The 18720-nt window shown below is 38.0% G+C and overlaps 2 protein-coding genes across 3 annotated transcripts; one reads left to right on the top strand and one right to left on the bottom strand.

The window, feature by feature from the left end:
* The first annotated feature begins 296 nt into the window (after positions 1-296).
* LOC143851043 (homeobox-leucine zipper protein ATHB-40-like) lies at positions 297-2708 on the top strand. Its single transcript, XM_077360368.1, has 3 exons — positions 297-456; positions 728-1029; positions 2353-2708. The coding sequence occupies exons 1-3, from the start codon at positions 366-368 to the stop codon at positions 2587-2589; spliced, it is 630 nt and encodes a 209-aa protein (XP_077216483.1). The 5' UTR covers positions 297-365; the 3' UTR covers positions 2590-2708.
* A 969-nt stretch (positions 2709-3677) lies between these two features.
* On the bottom strand, positions 3678-17129 carry LOC143851550 (PPPDE putative thiol peptidase family protein). 2 transcript variants are annotated; one of them, XM_077361016.1, is made up of 4 exons: positions 16938-17129; positions 14837-15111; positions 5881-6168; positions 3678-4330 (listed from the first exon to the last, which is right to left on the bottom strand). In XM_077361016.1, the coding sequence occupies exons 2-4, from the start codon at positions 15045-15047 to the stop codon at positions 4086-4088; spliced, it is 744 nt and encodes a 247-aa protein (XP_077217131.1). In that variant the 5' UTR covers positions 15048-15111; positions 16938-17129; the 3' UTR covers positions 3678-4085. The 2 variants fall into 2 exon arrangements, with proteins under 2 accessions (XP_077217131.1, XP_077217129.1); XM_077361014.1 differs by having other exon boundaries at positions 16819-17128.
* Between the last annotated feature and the right edge of the window lie 1591 nt (positions 17130-18720).

The following is an 18720-nucleotide window of genomic DNA, read 5'->3' on the forward strand; positions in this document are numbered from 1 at the left end:
CCTATTGGGCCACATAGTTTAAAAGGCCAATAAATTAAAATTGGGATCCCAAATTACATATAGCATCCAAATATGTGGTCTTTGTGCCCTCCACGAAGAGACGTGTAAAAAGAAGAGGAAGAAGAACAACTATTTTTTCCTTTTTGGGCTTTTATCCCTGTCAAGGTTAATATAGTCATTTTCTCAAAATGAAAGCCTGGCAATACAGACATTTTTCCAAGAATCCAGGCTATTGTACAAATAAACTCTTATAAATAAGGTAAACCTCAAGATTACTGTGTCCCCTTAACAACCCAAAAAAAAAAAAAAAGCCCAACAAGACCTTAGACTCTATTACTCTAAGCAAGAGCAAGAAAGAGAAAAGTATGGCAATGAAGAGAGTGAATGAAATTGAAGAAGAGCAAATGATGTTCTTCTCTTCATTCTGCTCAGGCCTTCAGACCCAAAGACCAAAAGGTTAGAAGACGCTCTCGCTCTTATACTTAATATATTCTAGTGTTTCAAAGTCCTAACAAGAACTCAGCCAAGGTAAAAGACAGTTAAGTCAGTCGAGTTAATGATTGATTCAATCAAATTTTCATCAACTCGAGTGAGTCAAAGGAGTTTTTATTGACTTGGTAGGACAAAACTCAAACTCTGCCAAGGTAAAAGGTTGATCGAGCGCTTAGATAGTGATGTGTGTGTACTTAGTCGTCTTTCTATGTAGTAATCTTTTTGGTATGTGTAGGTGAAGCGAAGCCGAGGAGAAGGATGAAGAAGGGAAAAGTAGGAGTGGAGGTGGGAAGGAAGAGGAAGTTGAGTGTGGAGCAAGCGAATTTCTTGGAGATGAATTTTGGGTGTGAGCGTAAGTTGGAGTCCGCGAGGAAGGATCAACTGGCGGCCGAGCTCGGACTCGATCCCCGACAAGTGGCGGTGTGGTTCCAGAACCGGAGAGCAAGGTGGAAGAATAAGCAATTGGAAGAGGAGTGTGCAAGATTGAAGACTTTGCATGAGGCCATCGTCGTTGAGAAGAGCCTGCTTGAAGCTAAGGTCTGTGTGTGTTTGAGAGAGAGAGAGAGATCTGTTTTACATTGCTCTTCTAAAATAGTAAGGGAGAGAGTTACTGGATTAGAGAGAGAGAGAGGTTTTAAGTTTTAACCCTTTCATTTTTGTAGTACTGAAGAAAGTTGACCTTCAGCGGCGTTCGTTTACTAGTGTCCAGAAAAAGCGTCGGAAAATAAAATAATTTCCGGCGCTATTTCATTAACGCCGGTGAATAGAATTTTCACGCGACCCCGACATTAATTTTGCCAGGATTAATCACAAGCGTTCACTAAACGTCAATAAATGTTTATATATAATCAGCTGCATTTATTTTCAAAACTTTCACAAAACATGATTTAATTCCACCAATTACACAACTTTGCCTTAGCATTTGTCATTGACTGGTATAATTCCCAAGGAGGTGTAAAGGCAAACCTTCTCTCTTTCTAACTTCTTACCTTTTGACAGTTAAGAATCCCAAGGTGCGTGATTGTATCAAAACATTGGGTGTACGTATTTTGGTTCTTAAATGATTTCTGCGCTCCAATGTTTTGATAAACATGTTCTAACTTTTGTTGTGTAGTATTTAAAGGGCTGTCAGAGGAATATTAGGGTTGTTAGAAAGCTCTTAAAGCCCTTAAAAACTACACGACAAACATGTAGAGCGCAGGTTTATCAAAACATTGGAGCACTGAAATCATCTCCCTTGTTCTTATTAGTTAATGATTATTGCACCCTTCTTTTACCAGCATTGCACCCCCTTTTGTTTGTTTTTTCCTGAAAATTTAGTAATCTTAAAGAGAAAGACAAACAAAAGGGAGTGTCAATGCAGCCTTTTTTTTAATCATTTCCCTTATTTTATTGCAATCAAAAATGATATTTCCAATTCCACCTTCATAGAATTTACACCCTTTCCCGAACATGACTTCATTTCCACCCTCTTATCTTTGTTTTTCAAGACAAACAACAACAGGGGGTGAAAATGCTGGGAAAGGTTTTGGAAATATCATTTCTATATTGCCATTGGCTTGGGATGGGATGGGATGGTTAGGCTTTAAGCATTTAACCTCATTGATTATCCCTTGGCAGCCATTTTTTAGGAAAAGACAAAAGGGGGGGGGGGGGGGGGGTGATAATTTCCACCACCTTTACCATCATTGACACCACCATATTTGGTTTGCCTTTGCCCAAAAACGATTTCATTTCTACCCTCTTTGTTTTTTTTTTACTATATTACTTTCTTTTTTCCATAGTAAAAACATTTTTCAACATGAATTTAAGGCTACACAAAGATTTCTCTATGGCTGAATAAAAAGATATGGGTTACAGGTATTAGAGCTCACAGAGCAACTTTCAGAAGCTCAAAAAGAGACACAAAAGCTTTTGGAGGGATCAGATGGAGAACAGAGCTGGAGCCCAAGCTTTTCACCTTCCATGAATTCTTATTACCACCCTTTTCTTGGAGAATTTGGATTCAAAGAAAATGAGAATTTGTTTTGCTTGCCTGAAATCTATTACACTATTGGTATGGAGTGGGATGATTACATGTCAAGGTTTTTACTATAAATCTTATTAATCCATGTAAATGATCTTCTTTTTTTTTTGTTCTCTACATAGGAAAATAATTTTGTAATCTATTGTACAGATTTTGAAATGTGATCAGCACTTTATTTTAGCAATTGTTAGCTATAGTTTCTTAGCAACTGCATAACTCATGGCATTACATCAATTCAAAGGAGTTCTTCATTAATCAAGATCATAAATGAAGGCGCATGGATAATTGATATGGGCACTCCCTATGGTGGGCCTCAATATGGACGTGCTACTATACATAGATCATGCCAGACATGTCTTATTAGTGGACTTCATCCCTGAAATACGGATTATTGATTAGTTTTTTTTGTTTTTAACCATCCACTTGATGGTGACTATTCAGGAGGAGTTCTTCAGTAGGTTGAAACCTCATTGGTAATAAAATGTGGCACCCCGCAAACATAGAGGTCCACCTTTGATTGATCCGAACCGTTCATTTGATAGCACTTGCTTGTAATAAAAGTATAGAGGTCCCACATTTGATTGATCCAAACCATTCATTTGATAGCAGTTGCTTTTGATCTCTTATGGCCCATACTTGTTTTGCATTGAGAACATCCCATGATATGTGCTGTTTGTCATTGATTGTGAACTGTTGCTTATATATTGCTTTGGCATGGGAACAACACAAATTACATATTATTGGATTTAAGGATTGTATTATTTGTCTTATTTTTTAGTCTTAAGAGGTTGCGAATGTCAAGCGGAAGGTTCAGATCTTCAGATCAATCAAAGGTGGGACCCACAATGTGATAGTGAGGGGGTCACGAGCGGGGGCCAGCAAATTTCTTTTAGGCTAATTTTGAATACAGAGATGAAAGAAAATGGATTGTTTCGAGTGATACGTGTTAACTACCAGTAACTCCAAAAGCTTAAGCAGTTGGAGAAAGGCGTTATTTAATCTTTTATACTTTAACACTCCCCCCCACACATGTGGTCCCACTTTGGGCCGACTATCGCATGTGAATTTTTGCTATCCAAGAAGTTTGAACTCGAGAACTTTGGCTCTGATACCATGTTAAACTACCAAAAGCTTAAGCTGTTGGAGAAAGGCGTTACAATACGGAAATTAAAAACATTCTTTTTTTGTTGTTTCAATGGCATGATACAAAATCTTCTTGTCAGTCACGTACAAGCTCAAACACTCAAAAAGGTTTTTAAAAAAATCTCCAATACACCCGGGTTTTTCTCATGCTTTTGAAACATGCCTATTTCAGAGGTGTAACAGTAGATTACCAAGTCACAAGGACAGTCGGAATCACCGAGAAGCTATAAAAGCAGCAAAGCTGTATCTTTCTAGTACAGACACAAAGAACAACATCCTACACAGCTTACCCTCGTGGACTTTCTGTAAGTGGCATGAAAGCTTATAGAGATTTTGGTCACCACATAACAATGAAGCTATGAAATCCTAAAACAGCCTTTAGTTGAGAAGGATTGTTGAGACCTTTCTGAGGAAAATAAAATCCTTACCTTTCTTTCGATGAGCTGGTGTTGGACCTTCTTAACTCCCATGGTGGCAGGCAACCTTTCAGGGGTGAGTGTAAGAAGAGAGATGAAGTTGATAATTGTTTTTGTCGACTTGAGATCGAAGACAAACAGCTGAAAGCACTTCTCAGTCTCCTCTTCTCACCATCTAAAGCTTGGTAGTCGGGCTCATGCCGCACGGCAGAAACCTTGAGAGCCTCTGGTAGTATGCAGTTGCAGAGTGATCCTACAGAAAATATGGTTGAACAACTAAATTTTACAACTTGATATTTGAAGAGTTTATTACATGGACAAGTAGGAAGATCAGTCTAATAGGGATGATGCTGATAGATAAGGCTATGTTAACTTGGAGAGGAACACATAAAGATCAGAGAGGAATAATGGGTGTCAGAAGAAGAAAAAAAAAGCAAAAATATATAAATGCTACTGATATTGGCAATAAAATGTTTTGATAATGGGCCAAACTCACCTTGTCCTTTATTAGTTAACCAACTGTGAAAAGCTATTAAAATTCCCAAAAAGCTCTCAGCGTCCAATTAAAAAAGAACCAACGATGTGGCTTCGGCTCATTATCAAACATGCTAGTGCCAATATCAGTAGCCAACTATAAATTGATATTGCGATAAAAGATTTATATATTAAAAATAGCATATAAAAATATGCATAAACAGAAATAAATTAAATTAAAGAAAACGGAGATGATCGTCATAAACAGGAAATGACAGATGTTTGAAATATAGAAAAGGGTACACTATCAGTATTCAGTACAACAGCTGGGTTTGGGGCAGACCCAGGTAAGGCTTTGTTCGCTTCAAGTTGTGACAACCGATTGTGGGCCCCAAACTGATTATTGGACTCAAAAATGCTTTTAATTCTGACTCCAATAATCGGTTTGGGGCCCACAATCGGTTGTCACAATCTAAAACGAACAGGGCCTAAGTCAGGGTCACAAACCAATTACATAATCGAAGCATGAATTTGGATCAAGACTGGATCCATCAAACAGGAAAGTCCAGTCCAGAATTGACTTTAAGTTGGGCTCGATCTGTCAGAGCCATCAGACCATGGCAGCCCATTGACAGTGCTATTAATCTCCCTCAAACAAATAGAGACAGCATATGATTTATACAACAAAATAGGGGAAGGTATGTTAAAGTCTTGCCATGTGTTCTTGTCATGTGTCTGAAATGCAAGCATGGCAACAATTCAAGGTCTTTGTCATTTATTTTTAAAAAGGAATGAGACAGACTTCAAGGGTTGGTCCCATGCAATCACAGGAATACAGGATAAGCTTAAACAACGAAGTCAATTGACAGATGGTAGAAAGGTTTGGCATGCTTAACCACTAGTGTATAAGAGGAAGAGGTGACATAAATTACATTTCATAAAAAATGTAAAATTCAGCACGACACAAGAAAATAAAGGTAAAGATTCCGGAGACCAAAGCATCCTTTGTAACATTTTAATCAAAAAGTTTTTGGCAAGCAAAAAAAAAAACAGTTATTTGGGTGTAGGATGCACAGATGCTTTTGCAAAAGGAAATTCACATATACAAAGATTACACACGCTGAGTTCCCTTCCTAACAACAAAATGCCTAAATAACCTTAAATTTTTTTCGCAAAATCACCATAGATGGCAACCTTGATAATTTAACAAATACTGAAATAATGTTAGAAATAAGGTATGTGTGCAGTGGATTGGAAATCTAAGATGCTCGTGTCAGCTAGTAATGTATAGGAGTATATCAATATCTTCCACAAAGTAGAAAGTGATACCTATTCTTGCGAGTCGATTAACCCATTTTGGAATTGAGTTTCCAGTCAATCTGTAACAGATATCCTTGCAGAAATGGTTGCAGTTCTTAACAATCAAGTGATAGGTATCCCCATTGTAGTTTACAGAGTGGCGCTCCATGAACTCTCTGACCTGAATTGGGTCCAAGCATGTTGTCCCCATAAATATTGACTTCCTGAATTTGAAGCCTGGACACTGCCGAGGCTCAACCTCAAAAACTCCACTCGTCGGATAGTCATGCGCCCCAAATGCATATTCTACACCATGAACTGTATACATGCAAACAGGCCATTAGTGATGTGGAACAGTTCTCAAAAAAAAAAAAAAAAAAAAAAAATTCTATACAGTTTATTGTACAGAAGAGAATAAATATTAAAATGGATTTTTCACGAAACCAATGTAGTACTTTGACTAGAGTAAACAGAAATCCCATCAAATTCCTGAAATTGACCAACATAGAACTATTAAGCCCCACAAGAGGAGTATTTATTCAACATGTTCTATCGACACTTACTTTTTTGAATGACAACAAGAATTTATTCAAAAGGAAGAAAAAACTGAAAAGCAGCAGTTACAGGAGGGGTAGAGATTCCCCAAAACTAAAGCAGTTCTATGTGCCCCTCCTTAGCCCACAGATTCACAACATCATTTGCTTTTCTCAATTTAGGAATCAAATGAGGGCGGCCCAGTGCACGAGGCTCCCACCACTACGGGGTCTGGGGAGGGCTAGATGTACGCAGCCTTACCCCTGCTTTGCAGAGAGGCTGTTTCCGTGACTCGAACCCATGGCCACCACGTCACAATGGAGCGACCTTACCGTTGCGCCAAGGCTCGCCCTCTAGGAATCAAATGAGACATCTCTAAAATATTATGGAGACAAAAAAAAAAATTCCAAGGAGACAGACACATCAATTCATTATGAGGCCTATCGTCTCAATGACTGTCAACCCACAGTGTAGCCCACATAGACCAACTTCCTTTATCCAAATAATTAAACAGATACATCAAAATTTTACTTCTTGGGCTTCCTAAACTATCGATCTGTGCCTAAAATGAACTATGGTTTGTTACTAGCAATGAAACCTGTAGGGAATTTAACCGGGTAGAACTCACCCCTAAAAGCTAGCTGTTAGAGGGAGGGTGCCCATTCCCTTATAACCCATCCACATCCATTTCACATGTCCAATCTGGGACTATTGCTTTTGCGTGGAACCCCAACAATCTCCCCCTCCACGCAGCGGCAACGTGGGAACCACGAGATCTTCTCCGAGGGAATTCCACCGTCCTCGGAGGCACACCGGGGTTACCGAGATCTTCCCGGGAGTTACCACGCCCCAGCTCTGATACCATTTGTAGGGAATTTACCGGATAGAACTCACCCCTAAATGCTAGCTGTTAAGGGGAGAGTTCTACCCGGACACCCGGTTAAGGGGAGATTGTTGGGGTTCCACACAAAAGCAATAGTCCCACATTGGACATGTGAAATGGATGTGGATGGGTTATATGGGAATGGGCACCCTCTCTCTAACAGCTAGCTTTTAGGGGTGAGTTCTACCCGGTTAGATTCCCTACAAATGGTATCAGAGCTGGGGCATGGTAAACCCCGGGAAGATCTCGGTAACCCTGGTGTGCCTCTGAGGACGGTGGAATTCCCTCGGAGAAGATCTCGTGGTTCCCACGTTGCCGCCGCGTGGAGGGGCGAGATGGTCCACGTTGCTGCTGCGTGGAGGGGGAGATTGTTGGGGTTCGACGAAAAGCAATAGTCCCACATTGGACATGTGAAATTGATGTGGATGGGCTTATAAGGGAATGGGTTCCCTCCCCTTAATAGCTAGCTTTTGAGGGCAAGTTCTACCAGGGTCCCAACAAGTGGTATCAAAGCCTGGCCGTGGTAACCCCGGTTTAGTCTCCGAGGATGGAAATATCCGTCAGAGAAGATCTCCCGATAATGCCTACGAGGACGGAAAAATCCCTCGGGGTAGATCTCGTAGTTCCCACGTTGCACCCGCGTGGATGGGAGAGATTATCCACGTTGCTTCCACGTGGAGGGGGATATTGTTGGGGGTTCCACGTGAAAGCAAAAATAGTCCCACATCGGAAAAGCTAGCTTTTAGGGGTGAGTTCTACCCAATTAGATTCTCTACAAAACCAGTACAGTTGTCTTCTAAGAAGTGTCTGGGTCAGACACATTAAGAAGTATCTGAAAATGAAAAGAAAAGAAAAATCTCAACTAATCAACTTTTGGCATTTTTAATGAATTATCCACAAAATGTAATTCTTCATTTTTCTGCAACTTGTGCTTATATTATGTTTGATATGTATCTTACACATTTATGACCTAGTATTTATATATCTCTCAATATAAAGTACAGATATGGAAGAATGTTGGACATCTAGAGATCAAACATTTCATGCTCATGTCTAAAAGAAAAATAACCAAAACCTATGTAGTGTTAAACTAAATACTAAAGCCTACTAAAATATTGCTTTATGTTTATAAAGGGCGGACTAGTGCACGCGGCTCCAGCCATTGCGGGGTCTAGGGAGGGCTAGATGTACGCAGCCTTACCCCTGCTTTGTAGAGAGGCTGTTTACGTGACTAACCCATGACCACCAGGTCACAATGGAGCAACCTTAATGTTGCGCCAAGGATCACCCTCTGCTTTATGTCTATAACGTATTTAATTTTTTATGTGAATATAAAAACATACTTCAAATCAACCACCATCAAATTAAAGACTAGGATGATTTTACCCTTGTGCATATGTCAGAGAGAGAGAGAGAGAGAGAGAGAGTTTTCAGCATTTCAACTGCCTTTGGAATTTTGTTTGTGTGAATGATGACATGAGTGACAAAAAGGGAAACTACTAATCGGGAAACCATCTGTCCTGGGTTTTTTTCATCTTATTATTTCATTCTAATTAAAAAATAAAACTCCAGCTGCAGTTTTTCTCAATTTGCAAGAGACGTTAGCCAGGACAGCAAAAGGAAAAAAGAAAGAAAAATGAAAAAAGGTTAGCTGGGAGAGGACGAACATAGATGATAGAAAGGGAGATTGTATGGAGAGTTGAGATACGTTATGATATCATGACTCCCACGCCCTCCCTCATCACTCACTTTTTCTCTGCATCTCTTCACACATCTCCCGAAAGCCTCACATCACTCCTCTATCTTATCCATTTGGAGTATGAATCCAAACTCAGCTCCCCCGGCAACACAACACTAGTGAAATTATATGATTCATGAGGATTTCTTCTCCTTACGACAATTCAATCATCACAGAGAAGAATGAAGGAGGACTGGCACATATGAGGGATTGTAGTTGTTGGTGGGCCCTATTGATTGGCTTTGAATTGAAACGCTCGAGACTCACCACCGTCTTGACTCCATCGACCATTTTGGCGGCTAATCGGTGATTATTATACTTCCAAAAATTTGCATAGCTCCAACGAACTTCTTGTACATCATATTGAGATTAGGCCCGATCGTTGCGCTCTGCAGATCAAAAAGTCGACCTCCGCCATCGCCAATGAATGGAATTTCTTCAAAAGAAGCAGAGCTGACGACACCATGCTATGGGAATTTAACTGCTTGCCAATGGACATTTCTGAAAATGTCTGTACAATTACATTTTTCTTGTAGTCCAGTGACATGGTGTCGTTGTTAGCAATGATGAAGATATTTCCATCAACATTGAGCTGGAAGAAAGGGTAGAGACAGTTATATTCAACATCTTCTATTAGTAGGTCAGATTTTGAATAAAATTCGTAGCTGAATTGCACGTCCCCCAACGATGATAGCCTTTCCTTCGGGCACCACCTGGTTGGAGGCAAGGATTGAAATTTCGGTTTTGGCCTCAGCCGAAAACGAAATTTTGGTGGCAATTTCAGTTTCGGTGGAAATTTCAGTGAAAATCTTATAATTTCTGCGAAAATTTTTAAATTTCGGTTTCAGTTTTAAATTTGGGTCCTGGTCGAAATTTTGGTCTTTCGGCCGAAATTTAAAACCATGATTGAAGGCATGTCAGTAGATATTGCAAGTGCTAACTCTCCTCCCAATAACAATTGTATCACAGATGGAAGATTCCAGCAGCATGTTTGTCGCCATTGAAGCCGGCAGTTTGGATGAAACAACCGTCAAGAATATATTATCCAACATGCACCATGTACCGGGTTGAAACATAAGGGTCCCAGACATAATTGGAGCTGACGTCGAGCAGTGGAGCTGCACTCGAATGCAATGTCGTAAGGGCGTAAAGAAGAAGATGCACAAGACTGGGTTACTCTCATCAAGGTCGTGTTGGCTAAACTTCCTCTGCAGTGCTTTCCTATTATAATGATCTCGCTCGACATGTGTGTCCCTCTACTGATCGCAGAGTTTGGAATTCTCAGCCCCCTCCTAGAGTTGAGGCCTACATGTAAGGAAAACGATTAGCTCCTCACAAGAAAAGTAACTTATACGGACGGGGGAATTACTCTCAAGGCCGCGGTGGCTAACCTTCCCATTTACTACATGTCACTTTTTCATTGACCCTTTATCGTGGTCTAGACAGTTGAGCAGCTCCAAAGAAACATCCTTTGGAATGATGATAAAATAGGAAATATCATTCAGTTAGATGAGACGAGGTTTACAAGCCAAATTAGAAGGGTGGTCTTGGTACCATATTGTTGAAATTGATGAATAGGGTTTCTTCTTAGGAAATGGATATGGAAGTTTGGTGAGGATAAACTTAGCCATTAGAGACCGATAAGTTAACTGAGTCTTAGTACGGAGCCAATTTTAGAGTATGGTACTCGTTGGGCGTTTGTAGATCTCTTGGATCCTCAGCTAGCGATACTAGGAAGTATTGAGTTCTTTTCAAAGCTGGCATGTGATTAGAGTTGGAAATGGGGGGAAGATTAGATTTTGGTGAGATGAGCGGTCAGTAGAAACTCTTTAGAAGGATATTTTCTGATGTTGGTTTACATGGCTACTGATAAAGAGTTAGAGTTGATGATACATTCAAGAGACATAATGGGGAAATACTTTGCAATGTTAGTTTTAGAAGGAATTTTTTTGAATGGGAGATTGATATAGTAAATTCTTTCTTGGATAGGATTGACTCTTTCTATGAAATACAAGATGCTCATTGAATGATAAGAAACTAATTACGGGAAGCTTCGTGAAGTGCTTCTTTAGGAGTTGGCTCTTGCTCAAAGAGACATTAAGAGAAGCTTAGCTTATTCAACAATGTCTCAATTGGGTTATATTATGTTAGCTCCAGGGATGGGTTCTTATCGAGCTGCTTTATTCCATTTAATTTCTCATGCCTATTCGAAAGCATTATTGTTTTTGGGCAAACTTCATTCGAAGACACGGTTTTCTTAGAAGAGTTAAGCCTCTCTTGCTTGGAGATTTTAGAATTCTCAGGCTCTTCTTACATTCAAAGCATTTTGTTCGAAAGTGTCTGGACAAGATATCAACAGTAGACATTTCTGTCGAAGACGAAATATTATTGTTAATCATTGTGTATATGTCTTGCTGATGCTGAGTTTGTTGACAATTTGTTAATTCATTGTAGTTTTGCTCGTGAGATCTAGTACTTTCTTGTCTATTCGAACTAAATTGGGTTCTTTCTAGACATTTTACAAATTTTTTCAAGCAATGAGTCTTCTCTTCTTGGCACTCAAGAGGAAGAGTTCTTTGGAACCTTTTCTTTGTTGCTTCACTCTGGTTAGTCCGGCAGAACAGGAACATGAGAATCTTTAAAGGGACATTGAGGAGTGTGTGTCGGATTCAGAGGTAAATCTTCTTTGTGGTTGTCAAGTGCGTGAAAACCTCCCTATTTTTAGGGGTACCATTGTAACTTCTTTCTATGGATCCTAGGAGGAAACTCGACTTGCTAGTTCCCACTGAAACCTTGATCTTGAGTTGCAGAGTTTAGGTTTGGGAAAGGACTCTCCCCTTCTCTTGAATGTGATCTGAAATTGCATTCGCAGTGAGAGTAGCAGAAGAGCTAATGCTAAGGCTCTAGAAGTTGGTAATTCTCTTCCTGAGTGCTTGGCCTTGGCTACATAGTCAAGAAACCAAGTGAATGGAGACTGGTTTCACAATGGAGTTGGATGTGGCATTATCCATGACCCTTAAGGCGTCTCCCTCTTTGACCCTATCCTCCGTTCATATTTCATTTTTTCTTCAAATCATTTTTCTGTGACCAATCTTATCAGATAACTAAATGGCAGTGTAAACTTTTTTACTCTGTATTGCAGTTGTTGGGACTTAAAAATGAGGAGGGTGATTGGTGGTGGTCGAGAGACTGGTTGCTTATTTCTTCTTGAGAGTGTTGAACATCCGTCTCTAGTGGCCCTTCATTCATAGTCCATTATAAATACAGGTTAGGTGATATTGTGGCATTCCCCTAAAAACGAGGAGGGTGATTGGTGGTGGTCAAGAGACTGGTTGCTTATTTCTTCTTGAGAGTGTTGAACATCCGTCTCTAGTGGCCCTTCATTCATAGTCCGTTATAAATACAGGTTAGGTGATATTGTGGCATTCCCAACTTTTTCACATTCCTTTGTTTAGTCTTTGTTAGTTGTTTACAATAACTTTATCTTCAAATTAAAATGTGAGAAATGCTAGCTATCAATACATTGTAGAACCATTTTTCTTCCGAGTATTAGTAAAAGTCTAATTCATTTTCATATTGCGAATTCTGGTGTGTGGGGACGCTCCCCTCATGTAGTTTCTATGTTGAGCTATAGAAGATTATAAATAAAGAATAAATTATCTATAATTCCTTTCATAAGATGACCCATAATCAATTTGAGACTAATATCAAAATCCTTTGTTGATTATGATGGTGAGTGGTGAGTATATTTATCATGACCAAATTATATTTTGAAGAACAATTTTGAGTCTCAAAGTTCTTATTCCTAGAAACCTCAACAACATGGAGAAGATAGACAAAGAAAATAGTCACCTTGAAGTCACCAGATCTCTTCCTTCTAGGAATAACTGTTCACAAGGTTTATTTAAGCCATTCTTGCGACATCGTATGTGACAAACCAAATGTCATCTCAAATTCTTAGTGGTAAATATCCAATTCAAGTCTTTAAAACTCATTCCTCATTGTTTTCGTCAATCGTAATATACTTGGACGGTTGGACCTATATGTTTCGTTCATAATCTTGGTCAAGGAAGTAATACTCCAAGAGAACAAGTCGTTGAGTGTCTTCCTTGGATACACAAACATCCAAAATGGCTACAAATGTTATTATCCAAACACAAAGGAATGATACGTTTCAATGGAGACATCTCATGAGTATGAATGTGTTCCTTATTTTAATTCCCGTGGGATCATTCTGACCTACCTATTGCCTTAAGAAAGGGTAGACATTACCTGTTAAAAAAACAGAGAGACAAAAAGGGTAGACATTCATGCACTTCTCATCCAATCACTAACTTCGCTTTATATGAGTCACTTTCATCTTCGCCTAGGGCATATTTATCTTATATTGATCCAGTTACAATTCCTACTATAGTTTTTTTTTTTTTTTCTTTTAGAAAAAGGACAATTTATTGATGAGGTTATTTTACATTCTATTATCAACTGGCAGTAATTGTCCTGAATGCCTTATAAGTCTAGACAACCTTGATTTTGCAAGCTTATCAGTACGACAACAAGGGGCTAAAAACTTTCTCGGAATTTTGTGCACTCCTCCCACAAGGTTATTGGGACAGAACTCCTTTGTTTAAGGAGAATTTCTAACTTTATGAATAAGAATGTATTAAAAGCATCAACAATCCTCAAAGACCTGCACAAAGTTACGGTTACAAGATAAGAGTCGTGTACGAAGGCAGGGTAAAAAGACCATTAGGACCAAGTATTAGGCTGTGTTGGAAGTTAAAGACGGCATATTCCATATCAATGGAGAAAGATGACTCCAAAAAAACTTCTTGTCCATGATTAGCCATGTAAAATTTATAACATCCAACCTTGGATATCATTTATCTTGGTTCAATAGAATAGTTTGAAATAAGCAATGATCTCATGAGAATTCCCTAAGCTTCATTCTCCTAACCGGGTATCACAATATTGAAAATCGTAATGATTACTCAATTGAGTTCCGAAAGCATTGTCTCTCCTTGTTTTCATTAAAGCACCTCTCAAGATAATCATTTTCAGGCGACTCCAAAATAATGCCTCCTTAATCCAAAAATAGCAAAGACGGACAAGCTAAAATAAGATTAGGGGACTTTGGCAGTTTGCCCAAGTAATTTTGAAGGCAGTTCAACTAGTTCCATTTCCATAACTTTTCTAGCGTAACATGATCCCCTCCCATTACATGCATCCTTGTCTACGATACACATCCATTAGTATTTATACACGGTATACCCTACCTCTAAAGAACAATTACTGTATATGGGTTTTGAGGAAGATCATGTTTTTAAGCATTTCTACTGACAATGATAGAACTTGGACGAAATGGATTTTTCCCAAAAGAAAACAAGTAAGAAAAATAAATTGATGCAAACCTAGTTTGACTCATAGAAATATTTCAAATTGTAAAGTACATTATCACAATAGAAATGGGCTACAATATGATTGGTAAAGAGGGTGAAATCCCATATAGGATATGTAGATCTTCAATTCGACTACACACTTCCCAACAGTGTACTATAGTTCTTACAATTCAGGAGCTAGTATAGGGGGAGGCATGTATTCACACACTGAGGCCTGTTTTTTTTTTTTTTTTTTCTTGTTAACAATAAAACTACTAGAACTTCTTACAAGGAATCAATATAAGAACAGGAAATGTTCAAAACTTCATAGTTCTTAGACAAGCACCACCAACCAAAATCATCCATTCCGAGAGCAAATTATCAATAAATTAATGCTTTAGATGAAAAATAGTATTTAGTCAAGACAAGTGCAATTTAGAAGCTAGAGTGTACTACCTTCAACACCAGAGTGAAATATACCAAGTCCTGCCCAATAAACATAGCCATTCATAGGTGTTAAGTCGTAGACATTGAGATAAACTGCCGCGTTGCCTGGAGTCAATCCTGCGGAACGCACTTTGGAGAACAAGCAGAAACGGGCGGCTGATTTTCCCCTCAGGCGAAGTGGTGTGATGGCATTCCAACTCTTCTTTGAACCTGATTTCATGTCTCGTAGTTTCAACAGTAGGAATGGGAATGGGAATGGGAATTAATCAATACCCAATTCCAGCCTGCACATATAGAGAAACAACATATGTACCGACAGCCCTCTCTATGAAAACATGTCAAAATTAAGAAAATACAGACAAAAAGAGAATAAATAAATAAAATCATGGGGCATAATCCGTGGGATCAGAGGATTTATGCACTTTTTTACAATAGACTAAAGAACCAAAAAAACGACATATTATTTATTTCTATCAGTCATCGACTCCAAAGAGTGAATACTTCTGACCAGAAACAAAAATTATAGCTCGGGCATTTGTACAAGAAGGGAAAGGGAAAAGAAAGAAAATATCGCAAAGTGTAGCCCTCTCTTTAATTTAAAAAAAAAACTATTAAACAATTTCCAACCATCAAACCAGTTATTATTCCTGGAAAATGACCAAAAACAAATCAAGAAGAAGAAGATGAAGATACTGAACAAAACCAAAACACATCCACCATGGGAGTTGCAAAAAGAAAACAGTAAAGAAAGAATATAAATTCAAGAATTAGCTTGGAAAGCTTGCGATCTATGAACAACAATTTAGTGAAAATTGAGAACTACATACATACCATGATTAACTTCTTATTAAGTGTCAATGTTCAGGACCAGGAAATTCATCTTTTCTAAGATAACCGCAAAATGTCAACATCAATCACAACTAGAGACTATAACAGAACTACATTCGTACCCCCATGCTTTATTCTTATTCAAAGTCAATGTTTAGGGTCAGAAAATTCAACTTTATTAGGAAAAACACCAAATTTGTAAATCAAATATGACCAGAAACTGTTCAGTTCTAAATATAAGTTTCATAAGATTGAAAAAGAAAACGAACACGAAAATGACCAGTCAAAAAGATACCAAGAAATTCCTAAGGCCACCAGAACAGATCACGATTTCTACAGTATATTACTGAAAATTTCTCATGCAAGAGACGAACTCCTGATTACCCAAAAGAACAATTCTAAATTAAAATCATACCCATTTCATTTTTCCAAGGAAAAAGTAAAATAGGGAAGAACATGCAATCTATGGAAGCCCACAATTCTTGGAAATTTTCCAAAAGAAAAGGCAAAAAGGAAAAATTACAGAAATAGCAGAAAAACATTTTAAGACTCTTAATTTCCATAGCATTTCTGAGAATTTCTCACACAAAAGTACTTTGACCACCGAATGTGACAATCTGAATTCACAACAGTATTACATATTTTTCCAAGATAAGTATAAAATGGGAAAACATGAGATTATTAGAAAATTTCCAAAAAAGAATCAATTGAAGGAAATAAAAACAACAAAAGAAAGAAACTAGATAAAGAAAAGGCCCAAAAAAATCAATAAAACCAACATTTCATCAACAATAAGGATATATATTGGGTAAAAACTAAATGGGGAAAATACTAAAATTCTTTAGATTTTAATAAGAGGTCAGATGTACATTTTCCAAGAAAAATAAAACCCAGTAAAGAAAATGAACTACAAAAAGTCTAATGAAACTACAAGATCTAATCCTTGAAAGAACAGATCAAATGGATATCAAAGAAAAACTCATGCTAACACAACAAAATCATGCTAAAAAGCATATCAAAACAACAAGATGAACAAAAATATAAGAAACCCATCTAAAGTTACAAATTCTAGCAAAGAAAAACTCAAGAACAATGACCAAAACAAAGAAAAGTACACACAAAAATAAAAGTACAAAGAAGAAAGAGAAAATAAAATGACTTACCGTCTTGAGAAAATCATAATCAAAATCCAAGGAAACCACCACCACCACCACCAAACATTGTAAACAACCTTCTAGAAGAGAAAAAAAACCCACTAAAATTCACAGCCTGAAAAACCCACCTGAGAAAACCATTGTTATTGTGAAAGAAAACCACTTATTCTGACAGAAACCAGAAACCAGAAACCGGGAAAACAAGAAACCAGGAATCTGAAATCCTCCAAAAAAACCCCAGAAAAAAAAAGAGAAAAGAATATCTGAAATTTAGAGAGAAATAAAGGTGGCAAAGCGCTCTCTCTCTCTCTCTCTCTCTCTCTACTCTTTATCTTCTTAGTTCTTACTGTTAAATCACAGACAGGCTCTTTTCTTTTTCAAATGTTATTTTTTGGGTACTGATATTGGCACTACCATGTTTTGATAATTATACTAACTGATCTTGTCTTTTATTACTAAAACAGTTGTCAAAGGTTATTACAGTTCCCAAAAAAGCTCTCAGAAGTCAGTTAATAAAGAAAAGACAACCTGTGTTTGTGAAGTTATTAAACGATGGTAGTGCCAATATCAGTAGCGTAATTTTTTATAAATAAAATTATATAAAAATGCATTTCTTTATATTTAACATAACATTTTCGAGAATCTCAACCCTTTTTTAACAAATGCTTTGAAAGTAAAATTTTGTATGGGGACATTTTATCTTGCTGTCCTCTTTTCGTATGACGATATTGCCCCTTGATGCCGTTGAAATAACTAAAATGCCCTTTTGTAATTACTTTTTTAAAAAACAATTCTTTGTCGTTTGTTCCTTGACTGATGATGACTGGCGACTGCTGTGAGTTGGACCTAAATCAGAGTCCCCATAGTATGCAATGATAGGGTCCACTTATATGATATTGGCACGATCCACACACAGTGCATTTAGTGGGCCCCCTCAAATCCAATGGCTAGGATTGTTCGGACAGAAACATAACCCAAATCCAATGGCTAGGATTGGCACGATCCAGACTTAAATTTTACCATTTTTCTTTTCTGTCCTCTTTTCGTATGACGATATTGCCCCTTGATGCCGTTTAAATAACTGAAATACCCTTTTGTAATTACTTTTTAAAAAAATAATTCTTTGTACTTTATTCCTTGACTGATGATGACTGCTGTGAGTTGGACCTAATTCAGAGTCCCCACAATAGGGTCCACTTACATGATATTGGCACGATCCACAGTATATTTAGTGGGCCTCCTCCAATCCAATGGCTAGGATTGTCCACATGGGGCTGATTGGATGTATGGCAATTTTTTTCCAAAAACATTTTCCACGAATAACGAATTTTCCACCATGGCCTGAAATTTTTTTCCATGAAAACTTTTTCCAATAAATTTTTCTCTAGACCCAAACACCCTCCTTAGAAAATCTGCATCTGATATCATAGATGGTAGAAATATGCAGTGAGAGACTTGGCTATGGCTTGGGGTCCCACCTTTGATTGATCTGAACCGTCCATTTTTTAGCCATCCGAGATCCAAAACGAACCCTATGAATGGACGGTCTGGATCATTCAAAGATGAGACCTACTATTTGATAGCGGCCACGCCTCATTGTTTTACACTGTGGTCGTGCCCAACTCGGCATGGAAAAAATATTCCATAGAAAAAATAATCCGAGGAAATATTATCTAGGGTCTAGTAGATTTGCAATTTTCCTTCAACACGAGGAATATCTTCAAGGATATTGCCAGCTCTTTTACAAAAGTCCACCTACATTTATTCTTTTTTTTAATTCAACCCGTCATATTTTAACCGTACACGTATTACGTTTTCCCTCCTTTTGATATGAACACCCTGTTTTTTATTGGGAGATGATAAATTCGCACGCCCCAGGATAATTCACTCCCTAACGTGAATTGTGGTAAA

This window comes from Tasmannia lanceolata, unplaced genomic scaffold, assembly GCF_043159265.1.
Source record: "Tasmannia lanceolata isolate RefF3 unplaced genomic scaffold, GAP_Taslan_0.1 ptg000018l, whole genome shotgun sequence".
Classification (NCBI taxonomy): Eukaryota; Viridiplantae; Streptophyta; class Magnoliopsida; order Canellales; family Winteraceae; genus Tasmannia; species Tasmannia lanceolata.